At 36.5% G+C, this 26,168-nt stretch overlaps 1 protein-coding gene and 1 non-coding gene across 2 annotated transcripts in view; both read right to left on the reverse strand.

Annotated features, from left to right (window-relative positions):
- Nucleotides 1-26,168, reverse strand: part of LOC128905784 (lipoxygenase homology domain-containing protein 1-like) — a 141,885-nt gene that overhangs the window by 39,500 nt on the left and 76,217 nt on the right. Inside the window, exons 23-30 of the mRNA XM_054192289.1 lie at nt 18,284-18,435; nt 15,317-15,395; nt 13,641-13,772; nt 12,971-13,152; nt 11,826-11,912; nt 8,115-8,247; nt 6,607-6,746; nt 1,213-1,465 (exon numbers count right to left, since the gene is read on the reverse strand). Coding sequence (XP_054048264.1) covers nt 1,213-1,465; nt 6,607-6,746; nt 8,115-8,247; nt 11,826-11,912; nt 12,971-13,152; nt 13,641-13,772; nt 15,317-15,395; nt 18,284-18,435 — 1,158 coding nt within the window. The remainder of the gene's footprint in view (nt 1-1,212; nt 1,466-6,606; nt 6,747-8,114; nt 8,248-11,825; nt 11,913-12,970; nt 13,153-13,640; nt 13,773-15,316; nt 15,396-18,283; nt 18,436-26,168) is intronic.
- On the reverse strand, nt 13,311-13,412 carry LOC128906433 (U6 spliceosomal RNA). The gene has a single exon (XR_008465177.1). It is a non-coding gene; the product is annotated as a U6 spliceosomal RNA (small nuclear RNA).

Genomic DNA, 26,168 nt, shown 5'->3' on the forward strand with positions numbered 1-26,168 from the left:
TACAGTCAGACACTAATTAAGGTGCATAAGCAAGGATGCAAGATTTCTATCATTTTTCATACTATCAGTGAAGAAAGATACGACAGCCCAACCAACGTTGGGCTTCTGCTCTGAATTACCCTCAGGAGAGGCTTGCCTCGCTCTGTGGAATATGTAGGGCACCCACGGAATCTAGTTTTTTAGAGACCTGGAATACTTGCGGTGGTGCAATACAGCTATTTCTTACTCTGAAATTGTCACTACTCTAGCTGCTCATCCTATGCTTATATTTCCAAGGTATTCTGTCTTTCTGTTGCCTCAACGACATTATTTTTCTATTTCCTTAGATAATATAAGATATTCGCCAGTGGACTAAGTACAGGTAGCTAAATATAAGGATACACACTACTAACTGTGTCTGCAACTATGTCTATTATAAAACTCTCTGAGCATAAAATGAAATATGCATGAGCATAGAAATTAATAAAGATCAGTTTACAAAACTGCTGATACAGAATGCAAATTCACACCTTCAGATTATTTAAACTTTACATAGTTTGGTCTACCAGTTTTGATTCAGATTTCATAAATGGACCCAAACCAACATTTTACACCTCTTCAAAACAGACGTGAGAGAGCTAAGAAATCCAGTACCCTGGCAAAGCATAAAAGATTTATGTTTTCAGTGTCTAAGTTGTTTCTGAATTTTGGTCGTTTTTTCATTAAACAATTTGAATAGGATATTGGGTTCAGGTCAACTAACTGTTTGCAAGAACTTGTGCCATTGATGTAAGTAAAAAAGAAAACTGCAAATAAAAGCAAATGCTTTCTGCAAATATATGAACATACGGGAAAATCTCATTCTGCTAAAAGAGTTTTTGTATCTCTTCTTGTGATTTCATCACTGTTGCAGGAGCCTTCTGCTCTGCATTGACTGCCATATGGAACAACCTACCTCTTTCTGCTTCAGCTTTTTTCTAGCCTCCACTAAAAACATAGTTCCTTCATTGCCTCCATCACTTAATATCTCCCTTCTGCTCTAGCCTTTCTTCTCTGAACATTATAATTGTATTTACCAGCTCTGAAAGTGTTTGGAGAGACAATTTGTGTGAGAAATGCAACTCACATTTAAGCTACATTATTTCTGTATTTTGTGTTTAGTCTTAAAAATAACCTGAAAAATAATATGAATTACAATTAAAACAAAAGCTTGAAGATGATTTTGGACCTTACCATAAATCTTTCCTGTCAATATCTCTTTCCTGACTTTTCCAAGAAGTTTCAACATTCGTTCTGTCTGTGCATCACCAACTCCACTGTCTAACCATTGCTGGCAAAGAAATGCGTATTGGCCATCGGTCTTGCCTGATTCACGGATGACAATTTGGTCCAGGTACCATCCAGCTCCGTAACCCACATTATGGTGCTCAACAAGCACTTTGCTTAACTGTCCAAGGTCCACTGCTCTCATTTCAGAGATACAAACCTGAGCAGGTAAATACAAAATGAGTAACAAAGTGATTAAACCATACATTTTATTGTCCGTCTTTAAGAAGACTATGTTTGGAAAGACAGATTTCCTTTCAGTGCTGAAGTATCTTTTCCTTTCTGATAGTAAACAAAGATATTATAGGCTGATATTCACATTAGAAGACGCTGTTCAGAAAATATATGGGTCCTTGAATATGTACATTTTTCCTTGTTCATGATCACTGCATCCCAGGCTTTATTACAAAAAGCATTCCACTCTTTTGGGTAGAAAGAAACCTGTGATCACAAATTTACTTACAGAAGCCTCATGAAAATTGAAGTTCAACCGATCCTCATAACTGAAACAAAGGGAGTGCCTGAAGTATCAGGATAGGCCTAGTAAATTGAACTTTGGTTTAGATAAGGCATTTTATTTTTAAGCATTTCAAAGTCTTTTACATTCTAAGACGTCCTGTTTTTCAAATGGGAAACGTCGTATTATTCAACTCTGAACAGAAATACTGACACTGTTGATGACTATGCAAACAAAGGAAGATACTGACATTAGAAACTATAACTAAGGCTGTGCACGCGTACAAGCAAGAATTGATGTGCTCTTCGGATGTAAATAGACATCTGTTTAAATATTGCTACGGCTACCAGTAAACAAAAGCTAAATGGCAACTGCACTAGTGCATGTTGGGATGAATAAATTATGTGAGTGAGAGAATGAATGTGTTCCGTGCAAGAGATAATATGAGTGGGTGGGTAGATACATGGGCATGTGTGTGGGTGACATTAAAAAAACCCAGATGGATAGTAGAAACAGACGCTATAATTTTTATTTGTTGCCAACCAATTTGCCACCAGGCAGGAAAAAGCATGAGGATCAGAAAGCAACAAAGGAAGAGATGATTTTTAGAAAGAATTATGTCATCTGGTCGATTCTCCTGTCTGTGTCAGACTATTCTCTACAATGTGCTCAGAAAAAGAAAACATCAGAGTTATTATTCCTATCACAGCCTTAGGACTTCCAGCATTCTTACCTTGTTATATCCGTGATCTCCCCACAGTTACTATGGCAAGTTATAGCCCTTCATGTAATGCATATGTAGCCCAAAATAAGATCTAGCTGTGAGGAATATCTTGTAAATAACTTTTTGGGAGCACTCATTGCTTTTTAATTTTATTCTTTGTAGTTCTGAGCCAAATATAATTTTCTTGTCAGTCTACATGACCCCTGACTTAGAGGAAATAGCCTGTATTGCTAATATTCATGTTCCTTCACAGCTAACTCTGTCTGAAAAAGGGACCTATCATTAGTCTCATTCTTTGTGATAATAATTAACAGTCATTAGACAACAGTGGTCATAATCACCCATTGTTATCAACGAATTCTCATAATAATACATTAAATTGCCTACTCTCTCAGCATTAACAAGAATGTACTTTTGGTTGATGTCATTACATTTCTTTTTTTTCCCCTCAGTATAAAGATATTTGGAACTGCATTAAACACACGTCTGGAAGTGTAATTAATGAAAGCCAAAATGATTTTATTTAAATTGTCTTGCTTTAGATAAAGTGTTAGCTAGGCAAAATTGCAATCCCCATTTATTTGACCCATTAAACTGGTGAAAAAGTTAAATGTGCAATTACTTAAATAAATATAAACCAGCCTTATTTTCTGCAGTAATTAAATCAACTTTACTCTCTTTTCTTACATTTTGTTGCAATTTTCTGTCTTCCTAACTTTTCCTTATATTGTAGTCCTTTACCAGTCAAGAGAGATCCTTTTTTTCCATATCTCAAGTTTCCTTAACTTTGTTTTCTTTACCTGTCCATTCCATATTTTCCAGGGATATTGCTGACGTAATCTTGTCTCTCAAGACAGCTTGCCCTTTACATCCCTTCCTTTCACCTTCTAGTCTTTGATACTCTCACTGAAACCTTATTCCAACTTTTTTATTAATCTACTTCTATGTAAAAAGACTGTAAGGCTGGTAGTAGTATGACAGACCGCAGATCCATCAAGTCCAGAATTCTGTTGCCAACAACTACCGATAACAGATTTCTAGGGAAGAGTTGAAAAACAGGGCAAATATATAGAGATGCTTCTTGAATATAAAGTCTCTCAGGCTTTAGCAATTTCCTGAGCCAGAGATTGTGTCTTTGCACTTTACAGCCCTCCGTGGAAAGTTGTCTTCCATGACAATGTGCAATGGCTTTTTGCACCAACATGCATTTTACCATCTGCAACATCCCGTGCCAGAAAGTAAAATGTATTAATTATGGGCTGTGTAAAAAGCCACCTCCTTTTAAATGAAACATGCAGGTTTCATTTAAAGCTCTCGAGCCCCTGTATTTCATGAGAAAATAGCATTACTCATTTTCTCTATGCCATGTTGTATTTCTTGTCTCCCTCTCCTTTCCTCTCATCATTCCTTTTCCAGGCCAAACAGTACTTGTTTGCTTAGTTGTTGCTTGCATGGAAGATACTTCATATCACTTGATGTTCTTCTTGCACTTTTTAAGACAAATGAATCAGAACAAAACACAGCATCTATTATGCGTCTGCACCAGAGAACTTACCTGGGGGCATGACTGTATTTTCTACTTTGGGGTGTCTGGCTTTTTTCCTTTTTCTAATAATTCCTACACACTTGATCTGTTCTGTTTTCCTTTTGTTTTGCCTCTACTGAGTACTGGGCCGACGTCATTGCAGAGCTATCCTAATGCTAAGGTCACTTTCCCATTTCAGAGCCCATAATTTTGTATGCAAATTTAAGGGGGTTTCCCCCTTACAGCCACTGCTTTTCATTTACCTACAATGAAATTTCATCTGTCATTTTATTACCCAGTCACTCTGCATGAGGTTCTTCTGCAATCTCTGACACCAACTTTCATATTTATTACCTTAAATAGCTTAGTATCATCAGAACATTTTGCCATCTCACTGCTCAATCCTTTCCCAAGATCCTATTGCACAATGAAGGACGTGAACACACAAAATATCTAGGCTGAAGAAAACTTTCATTGCCCACAGTACAAAAATAGCTCACCTAAAACAAAGGATCTGCTTGAGAAGACACTCAGCATTCTTCTCTACTGCTCTATATAGTGGCTCTGATTTCTTTAACAATAACAGCTGTGTCACTGACTCTTTGTTAGCGTCCAGCTTGAAAGTGCTGTGTAAATTATTTCTTTTTAGACCTTTTTTCCAAGTTATATAACAGACTATGTACTTTTATGTCTTTTATTGACTCTTCTAATTGCCTATAAACATTTGCCCTCAAAAATGCCAAGAATTAACCTGTATCTTTAATAATATCATCCAGGCAATCAACAAACCTTTTATATTTTAATAGCACAGTTTGGATTAAGGCAGCAGGGTTCTGCAAACAATGACACCTTTAAAGGAAAAAAAAAAAAGGGATTGCAAAAGACTATAAGAAAAGGAAAGAAAAACATGCCTAATACTTCAAGTGTGAAGACTATGGTCAAATTATTAAATATCTCCCATAGCAATTTCAATAGGTATCAGGACACTAAATACTGTTCTGAATCTAGCACCAGGTTATTGCTACGAAAAGGAGAGATTATGCATATTTTTTGAAGATGTATTTAATTTTCCTCAGTAGTGAATGAAAAGGTAAGTAAACTTCATTGGGATATATGCTTACCTCTTTTCATTCTTGCCGAAGTTATTGGTTATCTTCATTTTACCGTGGGAAATGAGGGACAGAAGGAAGGTAAATTGAAACATTCAGATCATCAGATAAACCAGTGACTGATCTTAGAAATTAATGTAGGCATCCTGCTTGTGAGTGCTTTATACACTATATCACACAGTCCACTTAGAGCAACAGCTGTCTGAAGATGGTACTTAGAGCTAAGCTAACAGAACTCTGACAAAGAAGAAAAAAGAGAAGCAGAGGAGGTGATGGCAAATTTTTAAAGAGGTTGCGAATGTGTTGCTGGAGGGTCAGAAAAAGATTTAGGAAAGTGTAAGTAGGATGACTAAAAATGATTAAAGAGATGTTCTTCTACACAAGGAACAGTGAACATTCTACTGACGAAACAAGTGCGCAGAGGACAGGCGTCTATAAAAGCAAGAATGGCAAAGAGAAGGTGACAAGGAAAAAAAACATTGACTGTGTCTTCCAGTAAAAGAGAGGAAATCAGATGAAACTAGTATGTGGAAGTTTTACACAGGTTGCAGATCAAGTGCAGCCCATACTACCACAGCAGATTGTGGATGCTCACCATATGTTTAAAAACAGTTTACACAAATTAATGGAAGAAGAATTATCAATGACTATGGAACACATGGATGACATGGCTGGTTTCTATGTTTCTAAGCTCAAGAAAATATTTTGACATTACAAAGCAAATGAAGGAAGGATTGTTTAAGGACAAGGCTAGGAAAGCAGTGGGACAGGCTGCCCAGGAAAGTTATGGCTTCTCAGCCATGAGAGATCTTAAGAAAGGTACAAAACAAGTATAGAGGATCCTGGAGGTACAGGATCAATTGATCAATTGAAAGGTCTCTTTAAATCCTATCTAGTCTCTTTAAATCCTGTCTGGTCTGAGTCCAGGATACATGTGAACATGTTGTGTAAATATAATCATTAATATGGTAATGAGTAAAGGTTGACCAGAAAATCTCTCCTAGGATTTATCTTGAGCAGTCACAGTATGTTTACAAGCAGCTTTACCTGTTTGCAATTCTATATATAAATGGATTACTTAACATATAGTAGCTCAGGCATTTAAAATGTCTTTTTCAACTTTATCTGGACAGATCTTTTAATAAAAGCAGTCACAGGAAATAGCCCTGATATTTCTATACCAGCCTCACAAGTAACTGAAAATTAAGCCACAGAGTTTTATATACCATAGGGTTAAATTCCAGTTTCTAAGAACAGTTACTAATTGTTTGTGGGTTTTAAATCTATTGGTACTTGAACCATTCTTAAACTGCAACCCCAATTCAGGTAAAATGTCTATTTAATAGGCAACACATCTTTTCCACAGGTTACCACGGTGTAACATCGATGCTTGCATTTGATAACTGAAAAGAAATATGGTATTAGAAGAAAGTAATAAAATAAAACGCATTAAGCAAATATGTAAGGAAAATAACTCGGTACTAACCTGTCCCCTTTCCAAATTTGAGTGTCTTAGTCTCCTTTTGCAGGAATCTCCGTGCTCTCCAAATACTGTGATAAATACATCTGCATCAGTCCCTGATGCAGGCAATGTTCCCGTATGAACACTGATCGAGTAAAGAACTTCTGTCATGAAAAGTCAGTAACACAAGATATTACTGAATCAGACTATTTAGCAATGTAATTACCAAACACTACAGACCAATTTATTTTAGGTAGCAGATTAATTTCAAGACCAAGGAAAGAAGTTATAGTAATTGACATTAATGTTCTATCTGAGTTTCATATAGGTTGCTAGCTACCTCACAGCAGCACTGTACAGCATTAGAGATGAAATGTCCATTATGAATCAATGCTACAATCCATGCTTACATTACAGAAAAATAAAATGTCATAGTTCTGGAGTCTTATCCAGTGGTCACTGAAATCAACTGAAAGAATCACACCGATTTTATCAGGCTTTGTAAAAAGCCTTGAATTCCTGTAGGACCTAAAGGTCTTAAATCGCGTTAGGATCAACTCCAACAACATTTTACCAAAGCAAAAAACACAAACAAAACAAATGAAATCCACGTTTTGTTCCTGATCAGATACATTCGGTTTGTCTGTCATTTTGATAATTATGGCCAATATCAATGAATATGTTCAGGAGAATTGGCTCAGCTATTCATACAGATATACATTGTTATTATTATTCTCCACCACAAAGGATGGCTTGCCATGAATTTTGGCTGATGAGTTCTACAGTACAGATTCCTTGAGGCAGCATGACAGAAGACTTTTTTTTATGGGTTCTGTAAGCTCTGTGAAGAATTAAATGTTATAACAGACTGTTAAGATATATTTCCATTTGAATTCTAGCCTTCAGTTAGATATTAAATGCAAAAAGTTTTAAATATTTTATCCAAGACTTCTGTTCATAGAGTATAATGAATGAGAATTCTTTTCTAAATATTTTATAAAAAGTAATCAGAACAAAGGAAGGTGTTATCATATTTTAAATACAATGACTAAATGAAACAGAGCTTATGGGGCACAAATGGGGCTTGAAGAAAATCTTGAAAAAAGATTGTTTTTTCTTTTTGTGATTTGTGCCATTATGACTTTGCACATGCCTTTTTCAAATCTGTGATTTAGTCCCTCACTGAGTGGAAATCAGTCATTTTTTGAAAATTTCAACAGAAACATATTAATTGGGCTTTGCGTATTTTTCAGACTTTCAAATTCATACTTATCCTAGTGAAAACAATACATACCAGTTGCTTTAAAACAGAAAAAAATGCTTTAACAATACACGTTATTAAAGACCCTATGTGGTTTACACAGGTATATTGAATGAATTTTAAAAAATATTTTGAGTGTTTTTTAATATTCATACAATGCTTTGCAATCTTGACCATTGCGTTCATCCCATGAGGCAGTTCACAATTTTGTGTGTGTGTGTGTGTGTGTCTGCATTTGCTCAAGTGCTTATTTTTTAGTTCAGCAGCATACCCCTGAGTGGTGGCTTGTCTGGCCTGACCGCTGCTAGCTCTGTCACAGTCTCAGATCCATCTTCTCCAAACAGACATTGGGCTTCAGTGTGAAAGCCCAACTCTTGCTTAGTGTCCAGGTCTTTTAGCTGAAGCTGCAGGCAGAATCAGAAGAAGAAATTCATTTATCTATCTGAATTGTTTCATTTCTTATTTCCAACCCAAATGAAACTGACATTTCTTCCTATTGTTAATGCCTGCACACGCTTTACAAAAGCTACCCGATTCTGCATAAGAGCTGCAGTAGTTGCTGCAAGCCGCTGATTCTGCAGCCTGATGTTTATAGGTGTATTCTTCACTGCATATCGACACAGGCTTAGGACCCATTTGTAGAGAACCAATGAAGGATACAGGCTAAATTGACCTGTATATAGCTGCAATTTCAGAATGTCAAATGAATGAGTACAGCTACATCAATCTTAACAGGTATGCCCATTTTGCAAAAAACACTTGTTTTGCTGCTTTTTATTTGTTTACATGTGACTTGCTGTGTCTCAGCCAGGATTTTCAAAGTTGGCAGAAATTAGTTGTCCAGTGGCCTTTGGGCATCTCTGTAGAAATAAGTTATTTGAAGAATGAGTTCCAACAGAAGGTGTGAGCTTAGGTCCGGCTTCATTCCACCTGACTTTAAATACCCAGGGAGACTGAACAAATTAGGTTCCAAATTTGTGAACACTTTGTGTGCTCCCTCCAAAAAAACTGAGGAAGCACAGGCTTGGAAGCTCACCTACCCTAACTACTTACACAGTCATTGTGGAGATCAGAGTCACAGGAGGGCAACTCAGATCGCAAACTTCATCCTAGGTCAGGTTATAAAATACAGAATGACAAGCTATCAAGCACATGCAGAACATTTCTGGGAACTCTTATATGCAGGATTGAACGTCATACATAGCTAATGACTAGAAGTTTGCAGAAATGGCTTTTTCAGCCTTGAGAATCTCTTTGTATAGAAATATTATATCCAAGAGATTAAAAACAAAACAAAATGAAACCAAAAACTTAATTTCATCAAGACATTAAGTAAGTGAAACTATTAGGCAGGGGTTCCCCAAATTACTGTGGTGACTTATTACCACTACTGACACCAGCGGCAGCAACAAAAGTTTGTGGCTCATTGTACAGGATACACATACTACCCTTTGGAAATCCTAAGTACAGATTTCCTTACATAGACTTCAAGTGCAAGCTTAGAAACGCATAAATATTTATATAGTTGAACTATATAATTGAAATTATTAGGAATTTGAGAGTTCCACTCTGAAAAATCTTATCAGACTATCTTGCCCTTGTGTTCCTAGAAATGTAATTACTGAACATTTTCCATTACTGCTTATGCTTTGTGCCCAGTGCTTCACAAGATCAGGCACAAAGCTTCCAGATAAAAGTAAACAATTCCCCATGACCATTTCCAGAATTAAACCATTAATTACTTGAATAAACAGTGTTTTTCTTTAGATAGTATTAAATTCCACTAAAATTGCAGACAGTTTACCCATTTTTTGCAATTGCAAGAACTGAATTTTCTCACACTACATGTCTAACTTCTCATACAAAAATATCCTTCCTAATTTCCATTACTATAAACATCCCTAACTAAATATCAATAAGTATCACAAACTCCTATCTGTATTAAAATTAGAGTAAGGGTTACCTGCATCTGCAGGCAGATGACCTGCAGAAACTGGACTCATAGAAATGAGATGTGTAAATTTATGCAGACTTTGGACTTAAAATAAAATGTACCTACAAATTCTTATTAGTTGTAAGTTCACATCTAAGTGTAACTTTATCTCCAAATCATACAGTGTTTCTATATTTTATACAAAAGTAGAAATACTTCATATTTTATTTTGGAAAGTGCTAGAAACTCTATTTTTAAGCAAGTAAAAATTACTCATTCTATAGTACATAAACCTTCAAAAGTTACAGAAAAGACATACATTTTAGCTAAGGTTATATCATTTTCTACAGAACTGTGCAGAAAGCCGTAGGAGATCAACAGGAAAAACTCTGGTACTCTAAAGCTGCTGTAAACACCGGAACAGAGAAAACAGAGAGGAGCAAAAGGAACGTAGGGATTTTATCTCCTTTTTAGCCTTTGTAGTTTCATCTGTAATCCGTTTTTGTGAAATTTATGGACTTTGGCTATTATTTCTTTCACTTAAGGAGAAAGCAAGGAAGGGAATTCTTTTCAATTGGGGCTGGGTTTGACCATTGGTTCGTAGTGAGTTTACACATACTGACTGCTGCCTGAAGTCTTTCTATTTCTATACAGCATCTCTGTTTTTTACTGCACTGAAAGAGTCTTATTAAAGTGAAACCAACTTGACACATTTTAGGTTATGCTTCCATGTATAAATAATGTATAAACAGACATAATAAATGAGTAATAGATGCTATAAGCATACTACTGGCACAAGCAATAGATGTTATCACGGCTTATGTTGTGGGCTGTAAGTGCACCAGTAGAAGAGACTACATAGGTCTATAGCAACCTATTGACTTCTTGTAGGTTGTAACAATTTATAGTAAATAAGCTTATTAGTAAATAAACCAATTATTAAATAACTTTTGAAGTATTTAGAAGTATGAACAAAAATCACTCAGCCATTTGCAAAGGCTTATCTTTGAAAAGAAAGCAAACTATTACATTTATGAATTTTCTGCCATATTTTGAGCCATCAGTTCTGGAGACTGAAATCTTATGTTACACAATCACAAAATGGATATGGAGAGGGTAGTGCTAACTTATTTTTTGGAATGCCTTGTGAAATGGCCTGGAGATGCATATTTAAAATGAGAAATTAGTTTTGCTTATCTATTCTTTCCATTCTGTAACCTAAACTGAGACAACAAAATTAGCTGACAACACATTTGGGGAGCAAATCCGAAGATAAACTCCTCCTCTATCCTCAGAAGAGCTCATAAATTCAGACTTAATGTTCCTTTAAGTACCATAAACCCATTCCAATTTTAGCCCAGAATGCAGCTGTCTCTAGTGTTTCCCAAGAGAACAGTTTCTGGACTGTATTCATTTAGGGACTCATCCTTTGATATTTTAAATCCATAGTAGGGTTAGTTTAAGTATTTCCCCAAGGCCCAAGTATTTTCAGGCCCAACACCTTTCTATTCAATCTTCCTGCCCACCCTGTGGAAAATCTGGTTGAATTATAAGATTGACAGCATTAAGTCATTTCTCCATTGCATTTTATGGGAGATCTTAAGTACATATTAAACTAGAATCAGATATTTAAGGCCCACCAATGACCGTGTTGTAACGAATGAATACTGAAGTATCAGCTTAATTGGTTTCCACAAGTAGGTTGTTCTGTGTCAAGAGACGGTCGGTATTTCCATGCAGGGATTAAGATATCCTAACATTAGCAGAAAACACTGCCTTCCAGGTCGTGATGAGCTATGCAGAATGTATCTGCACATCAGTGAATAGGTACAGCTATAGGCACTTCAGCAAGCGCAAACAAGGTAGATCTGCCCACAAAGAGGTCTGGAAGCTGTAGGCAATCATCTGAAGGTACCAGGTAAATGAGCCAAAAGATACATGACCTTGCTAGTGTGGTGCAAAGCAAAGCTAACAATCTGTCTCCCAACAAAAAGATATTTACTGACATTATGAAGAATACAAGTTGATATGTAGTGTAGAATAGAATACCTTGTGAAGTTTAATTCCTCTTCCCAAGCACGGACCAGATAACACAAAGGAAACTTTCGTTATATCTCCAATATCACCAACAGTCAGCTGTTAGAAAAAAAAAAGAAAAAAAAAATTAACTATATGTTGTATGCAGCAATTTGGATGACATACTTTAAGGGCAGGTGAAAAGATAAATAAAATAGGTAAAGATACTAGTCAAGGAAATTAATGTTAGGGCAAGGAAGTACCATTGAGATTCAGTGTTAATTTGTACTCACATTTGTATTATAATTTATATTTAGTTTTAACTGGGAGAATTGGCTGCAGAGCCTAGGCCAACATATGAAAAGCCAGAAAATGATTCTGTATTTCTGATCATATTTCATATCATATTTCTGATACAGAAATATGATTCTGTATTTCCAAGCCAAATTCATATTACTATTTTTTTCTCTTTACTTTCCTATTTACCTCCTCTCCATCACATCTTTATTCTCAAACTTGAACTGAAATGTTGAACTCAAGATGATTTTTAGCCCTGGCTATTGGTTGTGTTCTCAGTTATTTTAGCACTCAAAAGAAAGGATGGCTGGTTTCCATAATCATATCATACATTGCTGCTTGTGGCTTTTCATCTCACAGCAGTTAAGCAAGCGATGTTTATCTTGCCTTTTTGCAAAAGATGGGTTATGACTTTTTTTCCGTGTTTGAGAATAAAAAACTTATGAAAGGGGTGACCCAGGTTCACACACTTGTCCAGAAGCTGCCATTAACTTCATATGCAAACTACAGAATTGATATTTGCCCAGGACCAAGCTCATAGTAGAGAGACACGGATTAGTTGAGGTTTGAGAAGTAAAGCGTAGAGGAAGTATGGAATAGCTTCGTTATTTACTGCCTTACTGTTAAGACCTACTAGTCTTAATTCAAAGTTAATGAGGCTTTTCATGTCCAAGTTGTCATTTGCTCAAGAGAGCTTTCATAAGTGATATACATTAGCCCACATGTGAGAAGTTCTCCAAGTGCTGTTTATTTAAGACATGGAGGTATAAACATCAACTCTGAGAAAAAATAGTTCCACACAACTTCACATACATCAGCTACAACCCTTACTTTACTGAAATTATTTGGTAAGATTTGTGTGAAATAAAAAAGAAACCTACCAAAAATGGATTATTGTTCAGATTCTGAACTTTCTGTGCAGGGGATTTCCCTTTTCTTCCAAATACGACAACTTGAATATCAGGAACATCTTCTGGTACTTGCATACAGTGCACCCACATTTGCCATCGTCCTCTGCTTTTAGTATCAAAATTTTTTGTGAGAAGAGATGTCACGGATGTTTCTGCATTGGAAACAAACATATATTCAGAGTCCATGTCTAAGGCAGTATAAGCCAAAAGATACAAAATTACGTTGGCTGGCAGTGCTGGACCTAGCACAGGCAAGTAAGGCAACAAAGCAGCAAAACCCCCATTACTCATTTAACCCTGTGGAGGTGTAGAAAACCAGGCCAGCAGCTTCATGAAGCCATGTCACACTTGTGCAGGGACCATGCTTATCTCCTCTGTACTGTTCCATTGACAGGATACATGCTGCCAGCACCGGGAGACTCTTTCAATATTGCCATTTCCATCTTCTGCATCCCAGGCATAATTTCTTGTTCCTTGTTTACAGAAGATATGATTCACCTTGGTTCAGGCTCCAGCCACTCCCCATTGGGGCACCAATGCTTGGTTCAGCTAACATTGTGAAGTAGCCTTGTGCTGGCTCTGTTCTGCTCTGCCATGCAATAGGATTCATGCAAATCAAGGGCATTTCTGCTGGTTTTACCTTTGAGTGGAATTGCCACTTCTACAAAATCTTTCTTGGAGTGTTTATTGATCCAGTCGTTGTGAACAAAAACATGTGCAGAAAAAGGGTAGAGGACTTCTTTTATAACAATTTTTTCCAAGAACCACTCATCTGATTGAAAATAAACAGAACATTCTTAATTTATACCTTTTAAGCAACAAAATGTTCTGCCCGTGCAGTCATAAGTTTCTATCTTTAGAAAATCAATGAAATGTTTTCTTTTGCAGGACTTCTTAGGCAAATGAGACTTCTGAAAATATACTGGCTGTGTGTGTATGTGTTTCTGTCTGTTCCTCTAGACTCCAAAATATTTGATATAGTGAAGAAATCTTAAATTTTCACAGACCTTGTGAAAATAAACTTAGGGATAGATTTAATGTAATGATCTATTAGTGCTCCAAAGGATGGAAAAAATTCTGTATGAGATCTCTAGACACAAGAAGTGCCTGATAGGAAATGATATTATAAACGTCCTATTTATAGGATCGAGACTTCTACCACATTAGCCATCAGAAAATCCACTCAACACAAAACTTAATTTCTGGTGAGGTTCTGTGCTATCTAATAAGGCACAAAGTTCAGCTGAAGGCTTTCTCTTGATTGAGGTCATTGTGATGATTCTCTGGAAACAAAGTGGTTGAAGACTCAGACATTGGAGTCTTGGTAATCTTGGTTATACTCCAAGTCTTGGTGAAGTTAATGAAAGTTTGATCATTCATTTCAACGTTACCATTTAGGAAATAAATGGGAAATCCTCAAATCAGTTTTTCTTTTCAAGTTTGAGTTTAACCTACAGGGTCATCTTATAGTCTTGTTTTTTGATAAGGATAAAAGAAAAAGAGACTCAGTTTATCATGCTCTGGAACAATCATATCTCCATTATCAACATTATCTGCAGAAGTAAGATGTCTGTAGACTCTGCTCTGTTGCCTCTAAAAACTGCCAGGCCAAAATTGTAGCCAAAATAGAAGAAAATATCAATTCATGATGTTTCTTGCTGTTGCAATTTTCTTTAACTCCAACAGCTGCTGTTTGGAAAGAGGAGAAGAAAAAAATGCTGCAGGACGTGCAGCCTTTTTGCCTGCTACTCAACTGCACGTATCCAGAATCCCTTAAAAAAGAATATATTTCTAATGGGTTAGAAGAAAAAAAGCCAGAACAGCCTTTCTTCCATGTTCCACTTCCTAATCTGATGAACTGATTTTCTGTGCTTATCTTTACCTAGAAGAATTTAGTCCTGAAAAAAAAAATTGTCCATTGTCCAAAAATGGAAAGGAAGAAAAAATGTCAAAAATTGCAAAAGCATGATGTCATATTGCTTCCTGAAAACCAAAACTTTTTGGACTGTAGTCACAAATACATAGTAGCTTTTATGGAGAAAGGTTTCACACATAATTTTACCATTTTACAGTGTCACTACATTTGCTGCGAATCCTTTGCACGTTTTAGTAAAACTAGGCTGAGTAGTTGACATGTATAGTCCAACCGAAATAATGAACAGCAGAAAATTGAGGCCAATTTTAAATTTTCTAGAACTTTTAAAAAACGCTTTTGATTTTTAATCTTAAAGTTAAGCTATTTCTGAAGTTCTAGGATTTACTAAATGTGATAATCTGTATTATTATTACTGTACTTGAACTGAAAAAATTGCTGACCTTTTTTTAGACTCTTAAATCCAACAAGAACTTGGTTCAACTTGCCAAGGTACACTGCTTTGATTTTGAACACATCCACCTGTAATACGAAAATATTTAAATAACATTTTAGTTAAACTTAATATGTATCTTCTTTTGAACATTTGTCAGTTTAGCCTTGTGTGTCATTGCTTTGTATCTTAATGGAAGCAAATTGATCTTGTTCATGCTGTTCTGTTGTCTTTGAATTCATAATTAAACATTACATGCTATAACTGATATTTTCTGATCCAATGAATATTATGAATTATGATTTTCAAAATCTTGCTGTATTTGATATGAAGTAATTTTAGAAACATCAGATACACACACTAGCAACAAAGTGCTTCCTTCCTTCACGGAATGAAATAGCCAAATCAGATCAACTACTACCTGTGTCAAAACTACTATCTGTTTCATCCAGAACCAATGAAAGTGATAAACAATAGGTGTCTAATAATTCTCAAAATATGAAGCAATTTCATTTTCACTAAAATTCACAGTTAATTTAGTGGAAATTAGGCAGGAAAATGGGAGTCAAGTGAATAGTATCTGGGAAGATTTCAACCACTTTGTTATTGGGAAAAGGATTTTTCATTGAAGCCATCTCTGTGATAGGTCAAATTCTCCACATACAACAGACTTGCACGATGAATAGACCTCATGTAATCTTCCCTTTTTTTGCTACTGTAAATCTTTGTACTATGTTCATCTCCTTGGCATATACATGTTTGTCGTCTTCTTGGTGCAGTCATCTTCGTTATCAATAGGAAAACTCACATAAGTATGCACACTGACACTGCGATTTGGAAACATACTATTCATTAATTGATTCGTCTACTCTTTTGGGAATCCAACTGCAGAATAAAATCTCCACAAGTAAACCTGTTTTATTTCTTGTGACTTCGGGAGCTAATCGGTTGTAGACAGAAGCAGTTGTCTTGGAAAGACTGGGTTGAAAATGCAATTTGAAGACAGAAGTTCAGGACCAGTTTGGGGGTTTGAAAACAAACAATAAAAAACTTGTATTGTTCCCACAGTTGCTGCCAAGTACAATGACTTACAGAAATTCATGCTACCTGTGAGAACGATATTTATCACAAGAGTCATATAGAAAAAAAGAACAAAGACTAAGAGCAGAGAATTAGGCATTTGAGAGCAAGTTGGAGCAAAGAGAACTGTGAGAGAATGAATACGCAAACAGTTGTAACCTGCAATCTTTTCTATAAAGAAGAAGATTAGGGGCCTATAGCCCAGGATATAGAAAAGCCCTTTAGAGTTTCAGATGAAGGATTTAGCCTCCCACACTGGCACATTCAAAAATTGACACATAATCTGGATTATACAGAAAAACTTCTTGTGAATTTGCAGATGAGTTATATTTCCACTGGAATGAGTATTCACAGAAGTCAATTGTATTGTTTGCGTATTTTTCTCTACAAGTTTTATTCTTAAAATTTAACACATATTCTTACAAAATAAAGGATTAAAAAAAAGCTCAGGACAGTTCAGTTTTTTGAAAGAAAAGGTATCAGTCCCTCTCTCAATATGTACTGATACCTTATCCATTGTAGCAAGCAGTCTTGCTGTTCAGATTTCTCTATGGTATTATCTTTAAGATATATTATCTATAACTATTATCTGTATCACCAAAAAGATTAATCTGTAACGTTTCCTAAATTACTTCTTGAAGCCAGATGAGCACTACTATCCTGTCATTACTATTTTCAGTAATAGCTATCATTTTCATAGAATCATAGAATCATAGAATCATAGGGTTGGAAGGGACCTCCGGAGATCATCTAGTCCAACCCCCCTGCCAGAGCAGGGTCACCTAGAGCAGGTTACACAGGAACACGTCCAGGTGGGTTTTGAATGTCTCCAGAGTTGGTCTCCAGTTGATTTTGATCAGTTCTTGACAAACATGACATTGGGCATGCACATCCTCTTCCATGATGGAGAAAGAAAATACAGGAATACAAAGGACATAATGACTAAGAAAAATTTAGTTTGGTTTTCATGCAAAAACCAATGTGTCTTCTAGAATCTTTAGAAGTGAAAAGAAAAGCAGATCAAATAAACAGAGGCAAGTTTAAAGAATAAATGAAGCATAGTGCAAGCAGATTTCCCCAGATTTCTACATCAGAGAACAAACTAACCTGGGCTGGCTGGCAGCAATGAAATACTCCCTCCTGTCCTCCCCAAAAGAAGATGTCTATGTACTTTGCGACGAATTTATGATTCTCTTAAAACAAAAATAAAAAATCTTCCAAACCTAAACTCAGAGCAAACAGCAGGGTCTAGTAAAGTATCAGATAGACATTTCCTTTTGTTCTGAAATAGATATTTCCTTTTGATCTGAAATTTGTTTTAGTTACTTTGTTCTTATGCCAATAACTACTCCAGGAATTACTCTTCTAGGAAAAGCTCTTTAAGCCTCAAAAAGCGAGAATATGTTTACCATGTTTAAAAGCAATAAGTGGGTGGGAGAATTGGAAACATGAAGAAATAAAACTCTGCTTGTAACACTGACATTAGTGTTCAGGAAAGTTAACAAGAAAAGGTCATGGTCTGAAGTAGGTACAAAGGCAAGATATCCTACAGAGATGTTATCAGTTCTATCAACCAGGCGTATTTTAACAAAGAACTAATACCGCCCTGGCCTTAAAAGTCTGTAATATTAAAAAAGAACTTTTAGAGTATATTTAGTCCAACTCAACATTACTCCATCAATTTAACTGTTTCACTGTTGCACAATGTTGAGGATGTTTAAAAGCAGCATGTTACCTATGGAGACAATCACCTCTTAGTTACAAGAGAAAATTATGTCTACATGGAATATAAAACATTAGTATTTTTGATACTCTGTCTATGAAAGGTTTTACATAAACATAAGTTTTATCAAAAAGACACTCACAGATCCAGTTACATTTTTCCTCATTCTTTTACCTGTCCTCTAGCAAAAGTGATCAGCCTGTTTCTTGAGTTAAGCCATCGTTTTCCCGAGTCACTCTTTTCTCCTTGTATACAAAGATAGGCCTCACCAGTGGCATCTGCTTTCTTCAAGTCTCCCGTGTGCATATGGATTGCATATTCTACAACTTCAGAAAAAATACACATACAAAAACCAAAAGTCAGCAGGAGCAAATGATCCCTGTCTTCTTACCCAGCATCTGCATTATGCACCAAACCCTGGTAGAAAGCATTGCAAATTTTGTCTGAATCCCATACTGCGTCACAGAACAGGGAGCACAGGTCTCTTCAGCCCTGGTGACATACATAAGCAAAATACATTCCTGCTGCATCACTCCCTGTTTGGCAATCCAGAGAATACAGATTTGTTCTGCCCTGACACCAGTCTCAGAAAATCAGCACTACTGGCTGCTGTTTGGGGCACAACATCTCCTGTGTCCTGCCCCCTTCCCCTAAGGTAGGGAGTCCCTTTCTAAGAAATACTTCATGTTTACATGCTCTTTGGGAAGTCTAAGTTCTGCCCTCTAAGACTATTTACTCATATTTCTTTGTTCCTTCCTTCCCTCTGTGTGTATCATCTTCTCTTTGAAATGAAATGGGAGCTTACACTCATAAAGTGGCTTAGAAGAAAGCTGCGACCTGATTGTCTTAAGCTTTAAACTCATGCAATTATCTCCCCATGAAGGAACACATCAGGACTATCAAGCTTGCTCACTAGTCAGACCATAATGTTATTACAATGTTCTTGAAGTTAAAACACGTTAATGTGAAACAGAACTAATGAATTAAAAATTCTTTCATCGGCTTTAATATATAAATAGAAAAAATCTTCATAATTTATATCGGTCTCCAAAGAACCTGCCATGTACTGTACAATAACCCACAAATACAGATCAGCCAAGTGAAATTTGAGTTTAAGGGAAAGCATTCCAGATTTTCTCAGCTGCGGTAATAGTATAGCGATTAGAAGAGACACCTGTGGCCACCATGTGGAGCTTCTGCTTCCTTGCTTCTTTCTGACACTTTATACAGAGGAGTGATGCAGGTGAGACCAGATTGCATTAATTCTGAGGAAACTTCATAGAAAACTCCTACATTCATTTTTAAATGACCTATTTTAGTCTATTTTAGTTTATAATGGAAACAAGGAAACACTTAAACAGAAGCAGGTCACAATCTCAGTATTCATGGTTATTTGCATCATTTTAGCAAGAAGCCAGGAAAAATAAGGTTTTCTGGGGGCTCGGTTTGTTTTTCCTTTAGTGTTGTAAATCTGCTTTTACTCAGATTACAATAATAAATCTGTGCTCATTGGTATAATGCCGGTGCTGTCACTTCAGTAATCTAACTTCGGTGGCTATATTAGGAATATGATCTTTATGTAGTCAGCAGGAAAAGGCAAGTGCTGTAGAAAACACCCATGATGGTTTCCCATATATTCTAGGGATAGATACTAAAAGTTAGGAGTCTAAACTTAGACGGTCTGCACGTTCCTCTGCTTCCAACCACAAGCATCATTACTTTGGCTTAAGAAAAGAAGCCATTATCCTGCAAGAGCACAGGTTTGTAAAACACACCTTTCTAACATTTTTCAGGAGGAGGAAACCATTTTATACACTGTAAAATGCAAAGTCACATTCCGGATTGAGTAATAAGCAATATGCACACATACTAAGCATGTATTCAAGAATGCATCTGTCATCTCTTGAACTTTTTTTGTCACAAGCTTCAAGACCGACATTTTTTATTTTTTTTAAGGGCTGAGCACCCTTAAAATCCAACATTTGGCAAGTACTGAGCTATCTTTGACTACTCCAAACGATTCGACTCCAACTCCCACAGCCTTCATTGCTGCCACAGTAAAGCAGATATAGACAACATCTAGACTATGTGACAGCTACATGCTGGAGAAAATCTTCCAGCTTCACTCTGCTGCGTGTTCCTACCTGGGACCTGGCTGGCTGTACAGCACCTGCTTTCCTGGGAAACACGTGTGTGTGAAGAAGGGAAATGGTGTTTTAGACAGACATGAAACCAAGGAGCAAATAAGAAGGACAATTAACAATACAAGCCAGAGAGCACTGAAATTCACATTATTCAAGTCTGAAATACGTATTTCAGTCTAAACTACATCACAGGATACACAAATATCTGAGTATAGATCTTGGAAACATCTGGTATTTTCAGCACGGTTTGCTTCTTGAATCAAATTTATTCGAAGGTAGAAATGGCCCAATTTAGCCAAACTGTACATCCTTTAAAAAGATATAATTATGAGAAATTTCTGGTACGTTTGAGAATGATTGTTAGAACCCAGAAGCTAAGGCTGTCATTTATTTTCATGCGTAGGTGATAGGAAAACAGGCAGGGGAAAAAAAAGTGTTCTGAGGATATTTATTTTTAAGCTTTTCTTACAGCTCTTTTCACAAGTTGGTGCTATTCATATTGAGTGTTATAGCAAAAGGCCTGAATTCAAATATTGTGATATCTTATATAGTTATTTCTTTATATGTCTAAAATTAAAAGGTCACATCACTGGAACAAGGGTCCTAAAGGGTGGGTTTGCATACTGATTGAAAAAATTAATATCTAAAAGGATTCATTAAATAATAAAGGCTGTATCAGGCTGCTAATAAAAGTGTGCTCATTGCTATAAACTTCTGAAATGTCTTTGTTTCTCTTAATCTTTTACTACATGGGGGTGATATCTGAAAAAAACTGTTTTCTGAAAAGTAACTTTATTTCACTGCAACACTATTTTGCTTTACTACAGGGACTTCCCCTGGGATATTTTTTTTTTTTAATCATGTAAACCAAGAGCTGGGAAAGTATTTGTAAATGACAGCATTGCTCATGTTTGACGATAAGAAGTAAATCGAGAGTTTTTCTAGAATGGGGCCCTAATGTATCTCATCTCTTTCTTCAAGGCGGTTAAATATGCGCTGCCTGGAGAAAGACAACATAACTGCATTAAAACCGGTGTAGTGACACAGACTTGCTCTTGCTGGAGATCCAGATAGTTGAAAGTAAATGAGCTGTCCAGGTGACTCTTTGGCATTTAGCCAACGGCATTTTTGCTTTTAGAGGAGTTAGGATATGAAGGTAAGACTCTGTGTTATTCATCTAGAGTGTTGCCTTGCCCGTATAGCTCGTTCGTATAAGCAGATTTGTTGAAGTCAAAAGGCTACTTGCGTGAATAAAATCAGAAGAGTTTGGTCTGAAGATCTGATCACTTATGTAGGATGGATTAGAAATCACAGTGCTCACAATTATCTTTACTGCTTTTGTCCGGAATCATTTGTCTACTTAACCATGGGCTTGGCTTTACGCATACAAGTAATACTCAAAGGTGACAGACACTGAAAATTAGAAACATACCTAATGTTTGTTGAGTCAGTATTTTCAGGTGAATCTGCTGAATCTATTGATGCATAATCTAAAGCTCAGTGTAGTCACAGCAAAAGGACTTCCACTATTATAGGTGAAACAAAAACATACAAAGTAACCCCAGCGAAGGAAGGCATAACACAGGAGATGATGGGAAATGGGGTAAAAGTTCTTACGGTGAGTTTGGGACCATTATCACTCTCAGATGAACAACATACCCCAACAAAAATCTACTGAAATAAGATGTTCAAGTCAACCTTGCTGTCCTTTTCTCTTCCCAATCCTATTTATAAAAGTTCTGTTTCAGATGTAAGCCAACATAGTGTGAAACTGAAAGTGATCACCTAGTGCCCATTAAAAAGGGGGGAAAAACATGAATTAAAGATAGGACAGAAGGTGTTGCTTTGAATTTGCCTTTTTTTGGTGGTTGTTGAATTTACTATGTACTATGTATTCCAATATCATTTATTGTTATAATTCAGTAATATTTGCCCACAGAACTCCCAATAGCCTTTCAAGGCTGAACAGTTTAAATGATACAATCACATCCTTTCTGAATATCAGAGGCTTCGTTTTACACCACTGTGAATTTAGCTTTGTAATGAAATGGGGCAATGCAGGTAATTTTTCCAATAGGGGGGCAAACAGTAAGAGAAGCTGATGGGGAGGAAATGAGCTATCAAATGAACTCCTCTTCCTCCTGTTGGAGCTCTCAAGACTGTTTCTTTTACTGCTGTCCTCTGTAGATTGTCAAGTTCTCCATGGAAAAGTGGGAGGGATGAGAATGCAAATGGAGCAGTGTAGGGTGCTGTATTTCAGAGCTGTTGGATATAGCTGGCAGGGATTTTTTTTTCACAGGCTTCTGCAAAAATTCTACTCTACAAAATAGTAAAATAAATAGAAAAAGGAGATATGGGGAATGAGTTTTCCAGAGATTATTGTCACAATTCCTCATTGAATCAGTTTTGGTTTTAAATGAATGTTAGGCAACTAAGAATCAAAGATGAGAAGAGTAAGCAGGGATATTTTTTAAATGTTCGTTTGGTTCTGTGGCAAAAAAAATGTGTAAAACTAAATTTGATGCCTAATTTATCACATAAGAAGTCTCAAAACATTAAAATCACCCTTTCTGTGAAATTAAAGGTTTGGGACAAGATCCTCAATTGATTCAGCCACACAGCTAATACGCTCAAGACAGTAGAGCAAATCATTTTATGCCTGTTGAATATCTGATCTTATTAATCTAGTCAGAAGTACAGGGTTCATCTAACCTACGCAACGGAGTGTAGTAGAAAGATGCCTGAGAGAGGAGGAATTTGAATCAGTAAATGCAGGCAGAACACCATGACTCGCTTCACCATCTCTAGGCCTGAGCCAGTCTGGTTCATGCTAGTTTGGTGCCATGCTTGACCTAATAAGCCCAACGAGTCAAAAGACTCCATTAGCCCTCTGTGCTCGAACACATCATGGTACACTACTACATAATAACGATCTATTGTGATTAACAAAGCAGTGGAAATGTTATGCTTTATCTATTAATTACAAAAAACATGAAGTTGGGTGATTTTTAATAAATGTTTGTTAATACAGATGTTTCTTACCACAGATGTTAAGCACTTAAACCCCTCAAATTCTTATGTTATCGGACTTTACTGGGGAAGTGAGGAGGAACAGGATGTCAGTAGACTCCAGACAAAAACCACTTCATTTGCGTCACAGGAGCCTAATGTCAGCCAAAAGAGGCCAGTTCACAAATGGTCTTAAAAATCCTTTGGTAAAGAGAAGGTAACAATTTTCTTCAGTAGTTATTTTGAGAGCTACATGTTGCAAAGTTCTTACTCTAGCTTCAAATAGCTCCTATTGCTGTATGACTCCTGGTGCACGCCTTCAACTGCAGTCACAAATAGTGGCATTGTAAAAATCATCAAGACATTATCTAGAAATCGTCAAAGAATGTGCAGTCTAATAGCAAGCATTTCCAAAATGTTAATTGTTATTGTGTGCACTGACTTCGCCCCAGTGTGTTAATATGCACATCAATCATAGAATCTTCATGGTTGGAAAGGACCTTTGAGATCATTGAGTCCAACCATACACACACACACAAAAATCAAACCAAACCAAAACAAAACCAAAAACCAACCAAACAACCTACAATCTCTGCCACTAGAGCATGCCCTGAAGTGCCACATCTAGACGTTCCTTTAATACCTCTAGGGATGGTGATTCAACCACCTCCCTGGGCAGGCTGTTCCAGTACCTGACCACTCTTTCAGTAAAGTAATTCTTCCTAATATCTAATCTAAACCTCCCCTGCCGCAACTTCAGACCATTTCCTCTGCTCCTGTCATTATTCACCTGGGAGAAGAGGCCAACACCCGCCTCTCTCCAACCTCCTCTCAGGTAGTTGTAGAGGGCAATGAGGTCTCCCCTCAGCCTCCTCTTCTCCAAGCTAAACATGCCCAGCTCCCTCAGCCTCTCCTCATATGACCTGGTCTCCAGACCCCTCACCAGCCTGGTAGCTCTCCTCTGGACATGCTCCAGCACTTCAGTGTCCCTCTTGTACAGAGGGGCCCAGAACTGAACACAGCACTCGAGGTGAGGCCTCACGAGAGCCGAGTACAGAGGCACGATCACTTCCCTGCTCCTGCTGGCCACGCTAATCCTGATACAAGCCAGAATGCTGTTGGCCTTCTTGGCCACCTGGGCACACTGCTGGATCAATGTCTTGCATAGAATTATCACAGAATTCATAAAAGAAATTAATCCATGTCTTTTAGTCCAAAGTCCAAAATGGTGCATGACAAATAATTTGGCCCATAATACAGGTAGACTACAATAATGTGCTCACAAACCCTAGGATGGACAGGCTAAAAAAAAGAAATGAAAAAAAATTGCTTCTGTGATACTAGCTAGCATCCAGAATACAAATTCACCTCTGAGATAATCCCACAGAACCTAACGAAATTAAGCAATAGAATCATTTGACCTTGTATTTTTAACATCATTGTATCTGGTGTATCTGGGGAGTTACCTACAGTGTGGGCTTGGGCACTCACTTTTAAGAAAAAATATTTCTACAGATAGAAGAAAAAGCAATTTCAGAGATTCACGTGTAAATTTTGTTTGTTTTTTTTCTTTTTCATTTGCTTACTTTTAATTATTAAGAATAATAATGATAGCTAATATGATGGGATTTACTGGGCAATGAAAAATCATACTCAACCCCCACCATATGAGGTGGGATATGCATGAGACATGGACAGAGGACACATTAGAGCTCAAGAAGAAATGAAAAAACATGAAACAAGTGTGTTTGTAGATGCGGGGAAAAATTGGGAGTGGCCACTGCTTTTAACAAAGGAATTGCAATTTTCCTGAAGATTGCAAATTAGCATAGACTTATATTTTTGCTTTGCTAAATCTCATGGAATCACTTAGTTTAGAATAGAAGTAATTATATCAGTATGCCCTTCCTTACAACCAGGCAATTGACAATTACTGATAAAGGTTACTATTTATTTGGATGCTTAGTTTTTAGCATTTACTTTACTTCCTTTAAAGCTATATACCTGTTGTTTTCTTGATCGATACAATTCAAAATTGTTCTTTTGTCATTATTCTATCAAGACATTCATTAAAGACATCTCCATAAATGGATGTCTCTCTCAGAAAATTAATGAGAGCAATCACATAAAAATGAATGTTTTTTTTCTCTAGTAATCAAACTGGAATACAAGTAAGAAGCTGACAGAAATTTTAGACTGAATTAGTATTGGGGCTACAAAGAATGAGACTGATATTAACACTTCCAGTTATAGATCACTGGACTCCACTAAATGGTTTGTAAGGAGTTTCCTAGGTTAGTGGATACTACCCATCTATGGAACAATTTTTGAGGGAGAGTACATGCACATCTTTTCCCAAGAAATTTTCTAAGAAAAAACACCTTAACTTTCTAATATACCACAAAACTGAATTGCTTTACAAATCAGGATAATGCTGTCTGACAGTACCTCCATTTAGTTCTTAGGGGTGCATTCTAGAATTCTTTTTGGTCAAATTTCTGGAGTTCTTATATGTAGTTAAGCATTTAGAAATTTTGAATTCTGAAAATAATTACCAATACTTGCAATTTTTCCCAGTCATTGATAAAGAAATTGGGGCAATAGAGCTTTTTAACAAGCTCTAGATTTACTATATTCAGCATTGTACATCTTGCATATATTACATCCAATATCCAATGTTATTTTGAATCTGACAGATCAAAACCCTAAAACAACAATTTTTTCATTAAATGAATACAGGGCTACTAATTGCTTAAAATTATGCAACCCCGCACAAAACCAGAGATTTAAAAGGTCTTCAGTGTTCTGTTTGTTCAAGTTTCAACTTTAAATGGGATGAAAAATTTAGGAAAATCTCCTTAGAGAATAGCATGCAAAGGCTCACATGGAATATTTTATTCCTTTTC

Source organism: Rissa tridactyla, chromosome 2 (genome assembly GCF_028500815.1).
Source record: "Rissa tridactyla isolate bRisTri1 chromosome 2, bRisTri1.patW.cur.20221130, whole genome shotgun sequence".
NCBI lineage: Eukaryota > Metazoa > Chordata > Aves > Charadriiformes > Laridae > Rissa > Rissa tridactyla.